The 19,930-nt window shown below is 41.9% G+C and overlaps 1 protein-coding gene across 1 annotated transcript in view; it reads left to right on the forward strand.

The window, feature by feature from the left end:
* DYNC2H1 (dynein cytoplasmic 2 heavy chain 1) overlaps window positions 1-19,930 on the forward strand; it is a 613,609-nt gene that overhangs the window by 493,465 nt on the left and 100,214 nt on the right. The window contains exon 84 of the mRNA XM_040339316.1: window positions 4,956-5,072. Coding sequence (XP_040195250.1) covers window positions 4,956-5,072 — 117 coding nt within the window. The remainder of the gene's footprint in view (window positions 1-4,955; window positions 5,073-19,930) is intronic.

A 19,930-nucleotide genomic window follows, 5' to 3' on the forward strand; every position in this document is an offset into this window, starting at 1 on the left:
AGCATTGTGAAATAGATAAAAAATTATAATCCAAAATTGTTTCTCCTGGTCTCTTGCATCAGAAATCTATAGATCTGCATCTCAAATGTTAAAATCTGTTTTCACTGAACCACCTATACAGAACTAAGGAAGTCTTTTTTTTTTTTCATACAAGCCAGCACATACAGTATATTTCCAGTCCCTGCTTGCACTTTGGTGCGTACAGCAGTTTTTATGGACTGTTATTTGGGCAGGCTATGTTATTTGACAACACTGTAGATATGATGCAAATTCTTTTTTTGATTACCATTAATCTGCATTTTATATTATCCATTACTGCCAAATTCAGGAGGCTTTTTGCAGTTTTTCTGGATAGGACTGTAACTTTTTTTTTCACATAGGCCTTTCCCATACAGTCCCTCTCCCATGCTCCTGTCTGACTTCAGTAGAAGGCATTGGTTCAAACATAGAACATGATAGTTTTCATTGTCACAATGAGCAGGAAAATATTCGTTAGCATCAAATATATTCTCTGCTGAACATCCACTTAAAAAAATTACATATTCATCCCTAAGGACTTATTTACACCTATGATTTGTATAACACACACATGCTGGGATGTGGGATACATTGTTACAAGACATTGCACTATTTACCTTCTTTTCCCTTGTTTTACAACTTTATTGAAATTACACAACATATTCAACTTTATGCACCACCGTTCAAGGTGTGATATAGTGAATGCAGGGTCCTGGGTTTAGCAACACTTTAAGGCCAGCCAAAGACGGAGCAAATTTCTTTCCTGCAACCAACATTTCTTTCCTAATCGCATGTAAAATCCTGCAGGCTAGTTGTGATTGATCAATCAAACTTGGGCTTGCCCTTGCATGGTTTGATCCATCTATGGCCGACTTAAAACCTGTTAAGGACTTTCAACTCCAGCACCTACATGTTGGGATGTAAGGGCACCTACCAACAGTTTCTGTTTTCTACTCTCAGTATTAGTAATCATCCCTAACGGATATAGAGTGTTCTCAACACAGCATCAGAAAATAAAAAAAATATTTAGAGAGAGGGACCATATGCAAGAGAAAGGCAAATTCTTGACACACACATACACTCTAACCCCCCTTTATTGAACCCTTAAATATGAACCTCTCCAGTTTGCAACAAAGCAAGACTCCAACATTCATAATAGGCTGTTGAAAATGACTCCAGAAGTAGCATGCCTATTATCAATACTAATGAAACAGTTCCAGTTACATCAACATTTTTCCTACTTTTTGGTTTTCCTTGAGGAAGATTTCTCCTTATCTCCCACCCAGGAGAAAAGGCACAGGAAGTGAGTGTAATTCTGTAACTGGCACATAAATGGCAATTAAAACACTTTTCTTAATTGCTGCTTGTGTCCCAACTGGATATTTCTCCTCGTTTTACTTCCTATTGAGAACTGTGTCCCGGGACAGGAAAAAAAATTATTATCTATAAAACTTGAACAGAAACTCTAACGGAGGCTAGAATATATTTTATCTCATTAAATTGTATGTAAAACTTTTCTTTTAGTTTTGGAAAGAGAAGGAAATTGTCAAAGTTTCTGTGATTTTTTGCCCTCTGTGTCCTATTGGGTAGATTTTCCTTTGTCTCAAGCACCGCAAAGTGAGGGGAATTCCCCTATTTTACAGTTGTCACCACAACAGGTACCCAATTGGCAAATGTATCCTCTGCCTCCTGTTGTGGTGCAAATTTAAAAATTTGGGATTTCTGCTTTGGTTACAATGATCACCAGGACAAATGGAGGCAACACTGACAGTATTAAAAACGAAATGATAATAAATTCAATATTATAAAATAGCCAGTACATACACTCCAATATCCAACAAAGAGTTAATACAAGTCTGGCATACATCATTCCCTTTTTAGGGCTATGTGCTTATTCCTGCCATGACTAGTATAGTTTACATTCTAGGAGGGAAGTCTTTGTATACCGCAACAGGTTACAGTACATAAGCATATGAAATCAGATCATAGTCCACTAGTGTAGATCAGAATACCAAAGAATTACTGATTTACTTGATGAAAACTCTATCGTAGCCTTGACGTTCTGGTGGCTGGAATTTCAGTCTACACCATGTCGGCACATTACGTTTTTCTGGGATATTAAGGATTTTTTTTAGATGGAATATGATCTCATATATATACTGCCAAAATAAAAATGCATATGGAAAATGTTAAATCATTCTGAATCCCCAAAATTCATGTATACTAACTTTAAGTTTGCAGCAGATGTATACAATAGAACCCATATGGTTCATGGCAAAACAATTTTTTTTTACATTTTACAAAATAATTGATAAGAATATGAATATCAAATTCAGAAAAAACAATGGGGTGTAGTCCTAGCACACTTCCATTATTAGGATGATAATACTGCTCCTCCATAGGTGTGTCTTTTTTTTTTACACAATTTTCTTAACATAATTCCAAATAATCTTCCATAGTCTTATTTTCACATATCTATTACAATCTATTGAATACATTTGGTTATTTCCAGATTTAGTACTTGTTGTATCCTCCAATTTCCCGTTCCCTCCCCACCCCTTTACCCCCAAAAAACATACCCCATCCTCTTCATTGTCTCATCACCCCCCAGCCACTGTTTGTTGCATTTCTTATTCAACGGCCCTTCTCTCTTCCCTATATGCCATATACGGAGCCCATGGGCCAGATTCACAAAGAGATACGACGGTGTATCTACAGATACACCAGCGTATCTCTGACGTAAACTGGTCCTATCTATGCGCCTGATTCATAGAATCAGTTACGCATAGATAGGGCTAGATCCGACAGTGTTACAATGTGTTACACTGTCGGATCTTTTTTTCAATTTAAAAATGGCGCCGGGGGCGTTCCCGCTGATTTACGATAAATAATATGTAAATCAGCGAGATACGCAAATTCACGAACGTACGCGGACCCGTCGCAGTGTTCTTACGTCGTTTCCGTATCGGTTTTCCGTCGTATACTTACCCCTTCTTTTATCAGGCGCAGCCAATGTTAAGTATAGCCGGCGTTCTCGCGTCGAATTTGAATTTTCCTACGTCGTTTGCGTACGCCGATTCACGAACACGCGTGTCGCAAGTCCCGCTCACGTCACAACCACTGACGTCCTAGTGACGTCAGTGGGAGCAATGCACGCCGGGAAACTCCCTGGACGGCGCATGCGCATTTAAATCGGCGCGGGAACGCGCCTGATTTAAATAGTACACTCCCCTAGCCGCGGAATTTGAAGATCCGCTGAGCTACGTGAATCTGGCCCCTTGTCTTTCTGTACCTCCCATCTTGATCGTTCATTGTCAAAGTGAGATTCTCCATTTGTTGGATTTCCGCAATTCTCGCAAACCATTGTGCTCTTGATGGAGAACTTTCACATTTCCACAGAACAGGGATACACACCCTCGCTGCCACCAGAAGATGTCGCAATAAAGAATTTTTATATTTCTCAACTGAGATAGGGATATCAAACAATAGATATGTAACCGGATTCTCTCCTATCATTGTTCCTGTTATTGACTCAATAGTTTCATTAGTATTAGTATTAATCTAAATCTGGGATCTTTGAGACCTGGCTGAAAGGCCGGTGTACCCAAAACTGGGGCCAACGGACTAGGATACATTGAGATGTTTGTTTTCTTAAATATCTTTTTAGTTGCTGTTAAAGTATCGCCTATTGTCGAATGTTTTCTCACTTCCCTTACTATCTCTCTTTCTGGTATCCACACTAGTCCCTCTAATGCCGCGTACACACGGTCATTTTTTGTGATGAAAAAAATTTTTTTTTTTAAAAACGTCATTTAAAATGATCGCGTGTGGGCAAAACGTTGTTTTATGTCTTCTAAAAAATGAAAAAAATTAAAAAAAATTGTGTGTGAGCTAAAATGACGTTTAAAACAACGTTTTTAAACCCACGCATGGTCAGAAGCAAGTTATGACGCAAGCTTGAATGGAACAGAGTTCCACGTAACCACGTTTTGCTAGAGCATTTTGAAAAAACGATGGTGTGTAGGCAACGCCGTTTTTTAAAATGAAGTTTAAAAAACTTCGTTTTTTTTCATGAGAAAAAAAATAAGTTTTTTTACAAGACAAAAACAACCGTCTGTACGTGGCATTGGGGTATGTCTGTTGTTGCCTGCTCCATTTGTATCCACGTTTTTTCTTTATCTATTCTACACCACTCCGCTACTCTGCCTAAGTGAGAGGCTTCTTGATATCTTAATGGGTCCGGAACCCCAATGCCACCTTTTTCCTTTTGAAAGCGTTAGAATAGTCCTGCGTATTCTTGCAGGTTTCCCTGCCCATATAAATCTCATAAATCTCAATCTCAAATCTTTCAAGAAGCTCAGAGGGATCTTAATCGGCAGCGTCTGTATGGGGTACAGGAGTCTTGACATCACATTCATCTTTATAATATTCATCCTTCCGAACCATGTAAAAAAATCTTTGTTCCATCTCTGAAAATTCATTTTGAGCTCTCTCGCCATTGGTATATAATTAAACTCAAATAATGTATTCAGATTATTGGATACTTTTATCCCTAAATAATTTATATGAGACTCGGTCCATCTGAAATCAAATTGTGTGGTATCAACTGTAATAAACGCATATTTGTTTCGATCTCCATTGCCTCTGATTTCCCATAATTTACTTTAAAATTGGAAATCCCTCCACATTCGTGCAGCTCCGCCAGCAGTGACGGTAAAGATATAATTGGGGAAGTTATAAAGAAAATTAAATCATCTGCGTAAGCAGCAAGTTTCTGTTCCTTCTCTTTGATGGGTAGCCCCTTAATAGTGAGGGTAAAGCTTCCTACACAATCCAAAAGTTTAGTTTGGATTTGGCAATTAAAATGTGAATATTTTTTTAATAGAGCGTTATTTGAACATAAATCTTACTTGTTATTATGTCTTTGCTCTGTCCAGGTTATATCGCAACTGAGGATTCTGAGCCGCTTGGTAACTGCAGGCTCCAAGTTTGATCGTGAATTGTGGTCTAATGAACTGTCTCCTGTTCTCAACCTGTGGAAGAAGCTCAACCAGGTGCAGTCATAATCATAAATATACAATATACTGTATGTTCTGAAACCTTGTACAGTTTCCATTTTTCCTACAAACCTGGAAGAAGCAAGCAACATAGGAAATACATTAGGATTGCATGATCAGGTTCTGCTCCACTATTGAGATTACATGACTAGATTAGGCTCTATTCCACTATTGAAATTATATGACCTGGCTATACTCCACTATTAAGATTATATGATCTCACTGTACTCCACTATTGAGATTACATGACCAGGTTCTACGCCACTATTGACATCACATGACCTGGCTCTACTCTACTATTGACATTACATGACCTGACTCTACTGCATTATTGACATAACATGCCTAGGCTGTACTCCACTACTAATTACTTCCTCTAATAGCATCACACAATCTTCAAAGCTATTAAGTCCAATCTAACTCACGTCTGTTTATCCACCTCATGTGTCTATACATTATTTTCTTAGTCTCTTCCCTTTTCTTTCCTACTTTTCTCCATTCTCATTTTCATCATCATTATCTTCTTTTTTCTTTCTTTCTTCTATTCTTATTTTCTTCATTCTGACACATGTAGTTGGTAGAAGTTAGTCATATTCAACTGGACTTTAATGTTTCAACATTGGGGAACATGTTCAACTAAATGTGACTCTCTACTAGAGCTGCACGATTAATCGTTAAAGAATGATTCTACTCCCCTCCCGATCTTAAAACAGCATTTCCCGATTCTGTGTAACAAGTGCAGAAAGTTTTCTGCTCACTTCTGACAGCTGACAAAAATAAAAAACATCAAGACTGCCTGCCAAGTTTATCTCAACTGAGATAAAGAGAAACATTGTAAACATTTTGGTCTTAGTTTAGAGAGATGAACTTCTGTCTGTAAATTAGGTAAATTTAACCACTTCAAGATTTATAGTTCATGAATGATCAATTTGCGTTAAGGGTTAATTTGGCACCATCATCCCTTTGTATGCAAAATTATTGAAAGAGATCCTAAGAAGGATAATAGTGGGACTATGTGGTTGCTGGTGATAGATCAGAATACAGATTTTCTATAAAAATAATATTTTTTATTTGTTATTGAACAAACAAAAATTCATATAGTAAACAAATGCAGAGAATTAGACATGATTAGTAGTCTCCGTGTTAATGTTCAGCTTTGATCATTTGATCGTTCTACATGTTTCGCCAAACGGCTTTGACAGGAACAGGCATGAACATTGATTTATATTATAAAGATATAAACAGAGTTTAAGTTATTATACATTTATTTACATCACAAATATTGAAGCAGAAAATAAGAATACAAAAAAGGAAAATTAATTAACAATTAATAAGAATTGAAGCGATACCTGAGATTGTCAGGGAGACTGTATAAAAAGTTTTTCTGAGACAGCAGTTGTCTCGACAGTGTAAAATTGGGTGAAGCTGTGCATAGTCGCCAACCAATTTATTTGTCCTGGGCATTTTTTTTTTAAAGTGTATTTTGTGTGTGTACTCGAGAGAGGAGCCGGACTGCAGGAGTTGGGAGTAGGCAGGCCTCCCCCAGAGGCAATCTGCCACCTTTCTCCATGCCTCGGGTGGCAATGGTGGGTGTGTGAGGGGGTCCTCCCACACAGCCCGCCCTACCTGCTCCGCTTTGAAGCCCAATGAGGCAGAGGTACTCCCTATAAGGGAGTGAGAGGATCTAGCCCACTCAACCAGCCCCGTTAGTCCTTTGCCTCTCTTTTTAGAGACCGCGTGGTCAAAGTGCGTGCATGTTAACCCAATTTCGAGTGCACGTAAGTGTGGTGGTTTTTGTGGGAGGGGGTGGGCGTACTAAGCGCAGGCTTACCTCGCATAGCACAGCCACCGGGAGCCGGGCTGAGACCACCAAACTCAATTCACATGTAGCTGAGACCGGGATCCGAACCCCTAGCTGCAGAGGTGAATGGCTTGTCAGCGCAGTGCCAATCGCGTTGAGCCACCGCAGCTCCCAGTCCTGGGCATTTTAAATGAGGCACAGCACATACGACCAATGAATAACTTGTTTCCAACATTGTTGTTTAATAATTTAATAAATATTGCATACAAAAAGAGGATAAAATGGATAACAAGCCGATTTGTAATGAATCCATATTAATGCATTTCATACATACCGTATTTATCGGCGTATAACACGCACCGGCGTATAACACGCACCCCAATTTTAAGAGTGGAGTTTAAGGAAAAAATGTTTTCTCAGCACCCTTTACAGTACAAGCCTCACCCATCCAGTACACATCCCCCCCATCCATTATACAGCCCCCCCATCCATTATACAGCCCCCCCATCCATTATACATCCCCCCATTCAGTACACAGCCCCCCCATACATGATACATCCCCCCCAATCCAGTATACAGCCCCCCCTCCATTATACATCCCCCATCCAGTACACAGCCCCCCCATACATTATACATCCCCCCATCCAGTACACAGCCCCCCCCCATACATTATACATCCCCCATCCAGTACACAGCCCCCCCCATACATTATACATCCCCCTCCCCAGTATACAGCCCCCATCCATTATACAATCCCCCCATCCAGTACACAGCCCCCCCTCCATACATTATACATCCCCCTCCCCAGTATACAGCCCCCATCCATTATACAATCCCCCCATTCAGTACACAGCCCCCCTGCACTCCCAGGAGACCCCCAGTCTTCTGGGACAGTGCTGCCAGCATTCTCCATAGTTAAGTTAAAAAAAAAAATCACTGTCAGCCCCTACCACACTGTTAATCCTGTGTCTCCTATTGCAAAAACGAAGCTTCCATTTACCTTAATAGCTCCGTTTTTTTTCCACTGATCTGGGCACATGACTTCTCTCCCCTGATGGGCATGTGACTGCTCTCCTCCAATCAAAGCTACACTCAGAGGAGGAGAGCAGCCTGAAAAAACGGAGCTATATATACATTTACAAGCTTCGTTTTAAAATGAGGCTGACAGAGGAAGAGCAGTGTACAAGGGGCTGGCAAGTAACTTTTTTTTTTTTTAACTTTAGACTATGCAGAGAGCGCTGTTCCATGGCCATGTCCCGATCCTCGCCCCCTGCTGGTAGAACATGATATCGGCGTATAACGCGCAGGCATGTTTTACCCTCTGATTTCAGAGGAAAAAAGTGCGCGTTATACACAGATAAATACGGGACTTAAATATAGTGTGGACCATATACAACCCAACTTGCAATACATAATTGAAACAAATATTGCATCCATAAACTTGATACGTTTCTTGACTCTTTGTTCGCTCTTCAGGAGTAGATGCATGTATAGTAGCTTTAAGATAAAACATCAGGCATGTAATGTACCTAATGGTATCTCGTTAATACATAGGATAATGCCAACTTAATAAGCTGCCAGAGGGGCTCTAATTCTTACAAATCAGCTAAGAATAGATATGACAATATTGCCATGGGAGTCTCCCCCGGGAGCTGTGGAAGTGTAAATCAGCGAGAACCCAAGGGTGACAAACAGGAAGCAGATTCAACGTGGATAGGCAGTCCATGATGGCACCCAATGTAGTTGCTATAGGACGAAGTTTTATTATGCATATAGTAATAAACGAATAATCAAAAGCAAAATGGGTAATAAGCAACAAAAACATTGTGCAATGCTGGCTGCAATATAGCAGTGAATAGGGAAAATATATAGTGAGTGCGTGAAAGGTGCAGAAAGCTTCACCTGGTGGTATAAAGAAGGGAAAGGCACCTAAGTCTCAAAGTTCAGTCCACAAAAAAAGGAGTGTTCCAGTAAAATAAAATAGACCACTAAGTGCCCAGAGCTAAATATAAGAACACAATATGGGCAGCCAAAGCATAAATCACCAAGCACTTTCATTATACTAATAAATATTGAACTAAGAATAAGCTATAAATAAAAATAAAGTGCAGCACTGGCTGCAATTTAGCAGTAATTAGACCCGCTATAGCGCTAAAAATAGCGCCTGTAAAGTGCCTCTCCTGACGCTCCAATGTGAAAGCCCGAGTGCTTTCACACTGGAGCGGTGCACTGGCAGGACTTCAAAAAATTCCTGCCAGCCGCATCTTTGAGCCGCTGTAGGAGTGGTGTACACACCGCTCCTAAAGCGCCCCTGTCCATTGAAATCAATGGGCAGCGGCACCAAAGCTTTTAACTCTTTAGCACAGCTAAAATTACGGTAAAGCACTGCTAAAAATAGCAGCGTTTTACCGCCAATGCTCACAACACCCCAGTGTGAAAGGGCTCTTGGAGGAAACACATGATGAGTTTGTGAAAGGTACAAAAAACTGCACTTGGTGGTATAAAAAAAAAAGAAAGAAAGAAAAAAGTATCCAAGTCTGAGTCCAGCATTTGGCCCATGTGTATGTCAGTCTGTCCGATGCTGTTTGGTTGGCTTCTGTTGGATGTGCATGCTGAAAAAAACAGTAGCCAACTGACTCCAAATCATCGCTCTCAGCCAATGGCAGAGATCGCTTGTTAAAGTGTTTTGGCGGGGGGGGGGTGCTTCGTCCCCCTGTCAGAACACAACAGCTCAGCTGGGGGAGATCACTGTACAGATATCGGACTGTTGGTACCGACCAGAGATGAAAGTTTTTTTCGTTCAACCTGCGAGGTTGAATGAAAAAAAAAAAAAAAAAACGAATAGTGTGTGTTCCAAGCTTAAAGCGGAAGTTCACCCAAAAGTGAACCTCCGCTTTTCGGAACCCTCCCCCCCTCCGGTGTCACATTTGACACCTTTCAGGGGGGAGGGGGTGCAGATACCTGTATAAAACAGGTATTTGCACCACTTCCTGGTATAGACTCCCGCGGGAGTCCGGCCCCTCCGCGTCACCCCCCGGTGTGTTCTGGGAAACACTCGGCTCCCAGAACACAACGGGAACCAGTGGGAACGGCACATCGTGACTCGCGCATGTGCAGTAGGGAACCAGGCAGTGAAGGCGCAATGCTTCACTGCCCGATTCCCTCACCGAGGATGGCGGTGGGGGAAGCTGAAAGCCGAGCTACCACTCGGCTTCAGGCTGCCGACGTCGCGGGCAACCTGGACAGTTAAGTGTCCATGTTTTAAAAGCCAGCAGCTGCTGTATTTGTAGCTGCTCTGCTTTTTTTTAAAAATTGCAGGTGAGCCCCAGCTTTAAGGATAAGGTAATAAGGATACATAGCAGCCAATCAGTTTCTAACTTCAGTTTGTTCAATTATGTTTTGAAAAAAATAAATTAAAAACCTGATTTTCTATGCAGAGCTGCACCAGATTTTGCACTCTCCAGTTTTAGTAAATTATCCACATAGTCTACCATTTGTCTGTTTATTGCTTTATGGTTTGACAAATTTTCTACTTCTTGATGAGATTTGTTTGTAACCAGTTGATATGTTATTTCATGGTGTCATGGTCAGGGTGTAAATAGGATTTCAGTATAAGGAAAATCACATCAGGAAGGATTGGGATTGTAAGATTACTTATTAAAAGGTGACATCTATCTATCTATCTATCTATCTATCTATCTATCTATCTATCTATCTATCTATCATCTCACTCAAAGCCAAATGAAAATGCTGTTCATGCAGAATTTTTTAAATGTTTTGGCAATGGTCAAATGGAGAACAGCATTTTTACAGCATCCCTTTATTTAAAAAATTACCGCTTCTGTAGTACATAGAGGATCTGCGCAACATCACAAAGGGCCATTCAATGTATTTATTTATTACATGTATTTGTATAGCACTTTGAATATATTGTACATTCACATCAGCCCCTGCCCTCAAGGAGTTTAAAATGAATATAAAATGAAATAGAACTATAATACCGTGAAGTAATATGATTTAGCTTGTGAAGCTGTTTGCCTCTTTTGCTCTTTTATCTTTTAAAGGAAGGCAGTAATGTGTTTTTAGTAAATAAGAGATTAAAATCATCCTTGTAGCTTTTCAGACTATTGAGATAAACTCAGCACAGTCATTATGCACTACTGCAAAGCAGGCAACACAGGCTGAATATGTAATGAGCAGATATGTCTCCTCGTGTAAATATATAATTACAAACTATACCTAGAAAACATTTTCAAAACATTAAAACTTAGTAATAAATTCAGTTACATTAGGTGGCTCGCAATCAAACATACATCTTGAAAAGGACTAAAAAATGCTTCCTTTAACTCATTTTATGTAGAAAATGTACAGTAGCTTAGTGGTTAGCACTGCTTAGATCAGGGCTTGACAAATTTGCATTGAATCTAGGAAATCTAGTTTTTTTTTAAAATTAGTAATAAGTTAAGTTCATTTTAGACCTGAAGATTACAAACCCCCCAAACATTATATATTTTCTGAAAGCAAGCAAATAAAATGGTGGTAGTTCAATTTTTTTTATGTCACACAGTATTAATGCAAAGGTCTAGGAAACACAACATTTCTGGAAAATAAACACATTAGAAGTTAATTTTAAGGGGCACAAAAATGCAAATATCCAATTTTTGGCTAAAATATAAAAGCCAAGGTTGCACCAAGTAAATAGATGCCTGACATGTCAAGCCTTAAACATGTCGGTACCCTATATTTGCCGTAGGCAACGCTTTAAAAGCCCCCAATAAGTCATCAGTTTTGCGGTCTCATGGTAGAATTATTACTCTCATTCCGGCCTCAGCTATTTACATATGAATGCTCCGGTTATTTACATATGCATAGCGGTTATTTACATGTAAACACAGGGTCTGCAGGCACGTCATCTGTACACAACAATAGGGCCCAGCTGGGCAGCAATAGTAGCAGCACTTCACACTGAGATATCAGGACACAGTACAGGACTAAAACTTCAAGGGACAAGGGAATTTAAACTGGGATAGTTGATGTAACGGGAGTAACTTTAGGGGCACAGGGTGAATGAGAACCCCACTATGGTCTGTGCTAGTCACATTTAATGCGGAATAGATATTGTATATATCTTGTGTGTTGGCTGATGTGTACTATTAAGCTTGCTGTGATGAAAGGGGTGGGGTGTGATTGCATCCTATTGTCTATTGTGGTAATTAAGTCTGCTACTGTGGTGATGTGGATTGGAGCTTGGTAGACAGACTGGCTACCTATTATGGAATGTTTAAGTGTCTTGCTGTGTGGAAAGGGGGCGGATCACTCCAGCAATTTAACCCACCCTGTTTCCCAAGGATGGGAGGGATGTATTTTGAAGAGAAATGTGTTACCGTGTGCATAATAAAGATGCATTCCCTATTTTGAACCTCAAACAGAGCTGTGTGTCTCGTTTCTGGGGGAATTCTTATGGGTCGTGTTCGTTTGCCTGATTGTGGAGTGTCGATAAGCTGTCTTGGGTGGAATGGAATATCGTAAACAGATTTAACCCCTGTCCCATTTGGGGTTCCGTTACAATTGGTGGCAAGCAGTGGAATAATTCCCATCGCCAGAAGAACAGCTACCAGAGGACACAGGACAATTAAGGCACAGTAGGGACGGCTAAAGCTCTCTATCCTCAAGGACTTACTGGAGAACCGTAGCAGACCGGCCAGCAACCGTAAAAAGATGGACGTGATCACAGAACTTGTTCAAATCGATGGAGCTGAAAGACCCAACATAACTGGAAGGCCCAGCGTAACAGACAGGACACCCGAGGAGGCAAGTTTTGATCGGGCTGTTAAACTAAGACTGGCACACTATGGTCCTAACCCTCCACCGGAGATCATAGACCGAGTTATAGCTGCTGTGGACGCAAATTGGCTACGGCAAAGAGGTTCTGCAGCAGCAGAAGTCGCAGCAGCACCAACCGAAAGGAGAAAGATACATTTTGCTGCTTTTAAGAATTTCATTGAAACTGAAGGAGAGATTGATGGGTACCTGGCGGATTTTGAACGGCAATGTGCCCTACACCGGGTGCCCACAGAGAAATGGGTTACCATTTTGTTTGGGAAATTGTTTGGCCGGGCCAGTGAAGCGTTCAGGGCCATCCCAGACAAGGATATTATGAACTATGGACTGAAAAAAGAAGCACTTTTGGCCAGGTATGTCGTCACACCAGAGGCATACCGCAGGCGGTTCCGAGAGACGAGCAAGCAGACTGGAGACTCATATACCGAGTGGGCATGCCGCCTACACCGCACAGCATCCCACTGGGTCGATGGATGCCAAGCAGGAAGAGGAAGAGGTGCTGCAGGTGTTCCTGCTGGAGCACTTCTTTGACAAACTGTCCCGGGAAGTAAGAGAGTGGGTGCGGGACAGAAACCCTTTCTCCTTGTCTGAAGCAGCTCGCCTGGAGGACGAATACACAGACGCCCGCAAACTGGATGACTCTGTGGTCGAGACCACAGCTCGGTTGGATTATCGATTGGCGGCAACCCCTCCGACAATTGCCTACAAACCCCAATCGAACCATCCTACAGCACCACCTCCAGCGGCCACTTATCCTCAGCAGCCCAGGTTCAACTCCCAGGACTACTCACAGCCCATCAGGTGTTTCGGGTGTAAACAGCTAGGACACAAAAAGCTAGACTGTCCATTGAATCCACCCAGGCAGTCACAGTCATGGAGACAGCCAAAAAGGGGGACCCCCACACATCCATGCCTGCGGCCCACTGCGTTGAGGAGGAAGAACATTGGGGCGTCCTGCACGAGGCAGATCCGATACAAGCAGCTAACCAGGACAACAGGCAGGACAACAGGCAGCAACACAGGCAGACTGTCTGGGTCAATGGAAAGGTAGCCAATGGGCTACGTGATACTGGGGCCACCATGACCCTGCTACAGAAGAAACTCATCCCAGAGAGCCAGCACACCAGAGACACTATAGCCGTAAGAGTGGTGGGAGTCACCAGCTACCCGTTGCCCGGGTTCACCTGGATTGGGGGGTTGGTTCGGGACATGTGAATGTGGGGGTGATGAAGGATTTGCCAGCGGATGTACTACTGGGGAATGATTTGGCCCCCCTTGTTTCTGCTTATGCCCCGATGTGCCCTGCTGAAGCCCACACAGTGACTACCTGTGCCCAGACCCGTGCTGCTGAGACCCGGGTAAGACTATCTCCTCCCACAGGTACCGTAGATCAGGCAAAATATCACAGTCTAAAATGGGAATGTGACAAGTTGGCCAGTGAGAAATCGGAGATGCAACAACACTACGTCATGTATTATGAGATGTCGCGTGGCTTGAACATTGAAATGCACAAACAGGCTGAAATTGTCAAAAGGTTAAATGGAATTTGCGCCCAGGTTGTGCCTTACCTCTCCCAAGAGCATCAGCAACATGTTTTGGGAGCCATTGAGAGAGCAAAGCAAGTGACTGTTCCAGAACTGAATTCCATTATTCACCTTCACCATCCGCTACCGACCCGATATGCAAAATGGCAATGCGGATGGGTTATCCCGGCAAACAGACGTCATCCCGGCCTCCTAGTTCCGGACATCCCCAAGTTGACCCGAGAAGGATCAAGCCGGGTCTGCCGGAGTGTCCCACAAGGAGGGAGCCATGTAACGGGAGTCACTTTAGGGGCACAGGGTGAATGAGAACCCCACTATGGTCTGTTCTAGTCACATTTAATGCGGTATAGATATTGTATATATTGTATATATATTGTGTGTTGGCTGATGTGTACTATTAAGCTTGCTATGATGAAAGGGGTGGGGTGTGATTGCATCCTATTGTCTATTGTGGTAATTAAGTCTGCTACTGTGGTGATGTGGAATGGAGCTTGGTAGACAGACTGGCTACCTATTATGGGATGTTTAAGTGTCTTGCTGTGAGGAAAGGGGGGGGGATCACTCCAGCAACCCCCCCCTGCTAAGACTGTTTACTGAAGGAGAAGTTTGAACACACCTGACCTGTATCACCATTGTCATTGGACAATTTAACCCACCCCGTTTCCCAAGGGTGGGAGGGATGTATTTTGAAGAGAAATGTGTTACCATGTGCATAATAAAGATTCATTCCCTGTTTTGAACCTCAAACAGAGCTGTGTGTCTCGTTTCTGGGGGAATTCTTATGGGTCGTGTTCGTTTGCCTGATTGTGGAGTGTCGATAAGCTGTCTTGGGTGGAATGGAATATCGTAAACGGATTTAACCCCTGTCCCATTTGGTGTTACAGTTGGCAAGTATGAGGCAGCTGCTTTGGGCCCCACAACGACAGGGGCCCAGGGTAGCTTCCCCTTTTGCCCTGCCTTAAAGACAGCCCTGGCACTATATAAGTACAATAAATAAAAGCTCAAACCCTCCAACATAAGTTAGCCGTTTGTCACCTTTGCTGTGGCCTGAGAATTATAGTCCTGGCATTTGTATTTTAATGCAGGATACTTAAGGGCTATATGAACCAACTTTACTGTGATCGCTATGATCTTCAACCTTATCTGCTGGCAGTGAGGAGATTTACTAAAACTGGTGAACACAGAATCTGGTGCAGCTATGCATTGTAACTAATCAGCTTCTAGGTTTTATTGTTGAAGCTTAAGTAAACAAGCTGAAGTTACAAGCTGATAGGTTACTATGCGCAGTTGCACCAGAATTTGTGTGCACCTATTTTTAGTAAATCTCCCTCTGACTGTCTACAACGTATGGTCTGTAATTCTTGTCCTCCTTAAGGCTTGGTTCACAAACCGGCCGCAAATCGCACAGCAATGCTGTCTGTTCCTGTTCTCCATTTCAGGGACGTATCAGGGCAGAATCTTTGCCTGAATTCGACCCTGAAACTGAGGCAAAGATGCAGAGTGTTTCTGTGCAGTGCACTCTGCAGCCGCCCCGGAGATATGTGAACTGGCGCCATAGAAAGCCGGTCACACTCTCCTGCTATGTGAATTGGATGCGAGGAAAGCCGCATCTAATTCGCATAGGTGTGAACCCAGCCTGAAGCAACTCTGATGAAAAATTGGCCAAAAAATCCCTTACTGCAAGAAAGTGTGATCACCCCTTGAAGTACATTCAGAAACCTACACTCTGTGACTGTCATTCTCCTGGTCCTCTGCTGCACTCACTTCTTTTTTTCTCTTGTCATCTGCCACATCACTTCTATGTTCTCTAGTGACATGGAGGTCAGTGGCTGCGAAACAAGCTGCTGTACTTATAATTCATACTGAAAAAATACCATTGTAAGTCCAGTTTACTTCTGGTTTGTTCATTGTTGTCAGTCATGCCCTGATGAAGGGGGTGCTCTTGGACCCCCAAAACACATTGGCTACTTTGTGGGTTGTACCCCTGACTTTTAATGAAAGTTGTATCTGGACCCCTCAGCAGTGGTGTGGCACTTCAATTTCAGTTCTTGATACACTACAAGCCAAGGTTACTGTGGAGATCCTCTGGGGTGTAGAAGCTGCCTGCCCAGGAACCTGATCATTTACACCAACATCAATACCCTAAGATAACAATAACAGCAGGATAACCCTACAGGTCCAGCGCTATCTTTCCACTTTCCTTAGCTGAGTGCAATGGACCATACATGAGACTGACACTCTCAGAAGTGGCAGTTTCTAAACAGACTTTGGCAGACAACTTCTCTTCAGAGAAGCAGTGTTTGACAGCCGAACAAAAGCATCCAGTCTGTAGTTTTAAGTGAACACAAACTTCATGTTAAACTTTTTAAGTGTAATGCACGATCATTTTTCGTCATTAAAAAAAATGTCATTTTAAATGATCGTGTGTGTGCTTCACATCATTTTTCAGGTTCTGAAAAACAACAAGAAAAAAAAAATTGAACATGCTGCATTTTTTAACGTTGTTTTAAACAATGTCGTTTTTTGGGTTGTAAAAAAATTATCGTGTGTGGGCTAAAACGATGTTAAAAACCTGCGCATGCTCAGAAGCAAGTTATGAGACGGGGGCGCTCGTTCTGGTAAAACTACCGTTCATAATGGAGTAAGCACATTCATCACACTGTAACAGACAAAAAAGCGTGAATCGTCTTTTACTAACACGGAATCAGCTTAAGCAGCCCAAAGGCGAATGGAACTTCCCCTTTATAGTGCCGTCGTACTTGTTGTACGTCACCGCGCTTTGCTAGATCATTTTTTAAAAACGATGGTGTGTGGGCAACATCGTTTTAATGATGAAGTTGGAAAAATTTTGTTTTTTTAACATGCTGAAAAACAACGGGTTTTTTTTCATGCTGAAAAATGATCGTGTGTACGCGGCATAAGAGTCATTTCTAGGAGCCTACAACAGAAAGATTTTTTCCTGTAACCTTTTATTAGCTGGAAAATCGTCTCCTGTGCCCATATCTGATCTTACAGTGTAACTTTTTTTTAAACTGTTCCGTTCATACATTAAAGTGCACATAAATTCAACACTTGTTTTGAAAAGTAGGAAATAGTTGAAGCAGAACTATTCTTGCCTCCCCTAGCTCTCTTACTGGTGCCTCCAAACACCACACAGTTTTCTTCCATGTTCGTCCATCTTGACTGGCCAGGAAAAATTATTCCTAGCACCTAGACATGCAGGGAATGTACACATGCACCCCATGTGCAGCTAAGTGTGGATTCTCAATAAGAATGCAAAAAAGGCAGGGAAGACGGTTTTGTTGCAAAAGAGACATACTAAAGAAGGACTGCTCGCATTTTTTTCACTTTAAGGTAGGGGGTCTGCAAACTACGGCTCGCGGGCCGCCGCTAAATGTCCGGCCCGTCAGTGCAGGTGATAAATTCACGTACACTAGGCTCTTGGACATTTTAACCCCTTCACACCAACCTGTACCTGCAGCTGTTTTTTAGAGTCGGCTTTTGGCATTCATGGGATAACAACCAATGTGGCTAAAAAGCCACTCACTCGGTTGTGATCCCAAGCAGTGGGAGGGGACGGCTCGCCCGTCCCACCGGGAGGCCCAAGCGACCAGCCAGCGCGTCCGCCGGCAGACCAGAGACCTGAACGAAGCCTGAATCGTCTTTGAACAGGTCTTGGATCTAGTAAACTGGAAGTGATGTCATCCAGAAGCGTTTTGAATGCTTTTAAGTGCAAAGGAGGTATTTGTGGTCTTATAGAGTACCTGTCGCTGCCTTTTACTGTCACAAGGGATGTTTACATTCCTTCTGACAGCAAAAAAAGCAATAAGATCTTTTTTTTTCAAAGGGACGGTGTAAAAATAAAAAAAATACGATTTTTTTTTTAAAGCGCCCCATCCCTCCATGAATACACAGGTGCTGTGTAATATGCAGGGGGCTGGGTAATGTGAAGGGGTCCAAAGGTACGGGGGCTGTGTAATGTAAAGGAGTCCAGAGGTGCATGGATGTGTAATGTAAAGGGGTCCAGAGGTGCAGGGAGCTGTGTAATGTAAAGGGGGCCAGAGGTGTGGGGGCTGTGTAATGTTATCTTCATTTATTAGCCGGTGAATGTGGCCCTCCATGCATTCACATACATTAAATACGACCCTTGCTTTAAGGTCTCTGTTGAGTTTTCTTGTGTTATGCTGTATGTCCATTATGTCTTTTCTTCACTTCCTGTGCAGAGACACAACAGGAAGTGAAAAAGAATCGCTTCTCTTCTCAAAGTAAAGGAAAATCCCCTAAAAGATCATTATCACTATAACCGATGGCCCAATTGAACAATTTCTCTTTCACTTTCTCTAAAAAAAAAATTGTGATACATAGTTACCTTACATTGCTTTGACACTTCACAGTGCTAAATAGATTTTCTTTGTTTTAGAAATGATACATACTGCTAACTGGTAACCATCACTTATTTATGCACCTTTGAAATTGCATTTGTATCTTCTTCCATTGTCATATGGTGTTTCCACTATTTTGTCAGCTCCCTTACAAACAGTATGGTATACATTGCACAGCTTGGAAATCGTTGACGTGTTGGAGAGAGAGTGAAACATTCCCTGGGTCTTTATAAAACATAACCTATGTATCATGAAAATGACAGAAACTTTACAAAAGTAATAACAAAGATTAAACCTGCAAGAGTTTTCCCTAATTCTCATTACTTTCATTATACATCAGTGACAAAAAAAAGTATCTTTTTGTGCACCGCTCCATCCTTGGAATAATATTGCCAATTAAATGATACAATGCTCTTTAAACCAATGCCTGTCTCGTCTACTGGTTTTATATTGTTTCCGTTGAAGCGCTGTGAGTCCATTTATAATAATCAGTTATGCTTCAGAATAACAGAATTGAAAGTGTGTAGTGACCCATTTATCTTCCCTGGCGTTCACTATATACCTCTGTAATTAACGTCAGAATTTCTATTAATTAAATTTGAAATAAGTGTGCGTAGTGTCATTGCAGAAGTTTAAATGAGGACATTGTCACATTTGGAGACATTTGAGCACGTAGTGCTGTAGCAAAGAAGGACTGGGATCCTTTGGCCAGCAGAGAAATCACAAGCAACACTTTTCACAGCAATTGGTGGACTTAGCCAGGTGTGGGTGTAGTTTTAATGGGCACATTCTTCTGACAAACACTTTTTCAGATAGAAATTCATTATACATGTTAAAGAATAAGTTCACCTTTAAAAAAAAAATACACGCTTTTTTGCAGGTAAAATGTGTATTTACTATTTTTTTTTTTGGAAGAGCCTGGAAAGCATTGAACCAGCGATCAACAGATCACTGATGCAATGCAGGTCTCCTGCATACTGTGGGCTAGATTCAGAAAGAATTTACGCCGGCGTATCTATTGATACACCGGGTAAATTCAAATCTGCGCCGGCATATCGTCTTTCTGTAGTATCTTAGGGTGCATATTTACGCTGGCCGCTAGGTGGCGCTGCCCTAGATTTCAGCGTAGAATATGCAAATGAGCTGGATACGCCGATTCAGAAACGTACGTGCGCCCGGCGGATTTTTTTACGTCGTTTACACTACAGGTGTAATTTTCACACTAATCAGCACTGATCGCTGTAAAAATGACAATGGTCCTAAAAATGTGTCAAAAGTGTACGATGT

This window comes from Rana temporaria, chromosome 2, assembly GCF_905171775.1.
Source record: "Rana temporaria chromosome 2, aRanTem1.1, whole genome shotgun sequence".
Classification (NCBI taxonomy): Eukaryota; Metazoa; Chordata; class Amphibia; order Anura; family Ranidae; genus Rana; species Rana temporaria.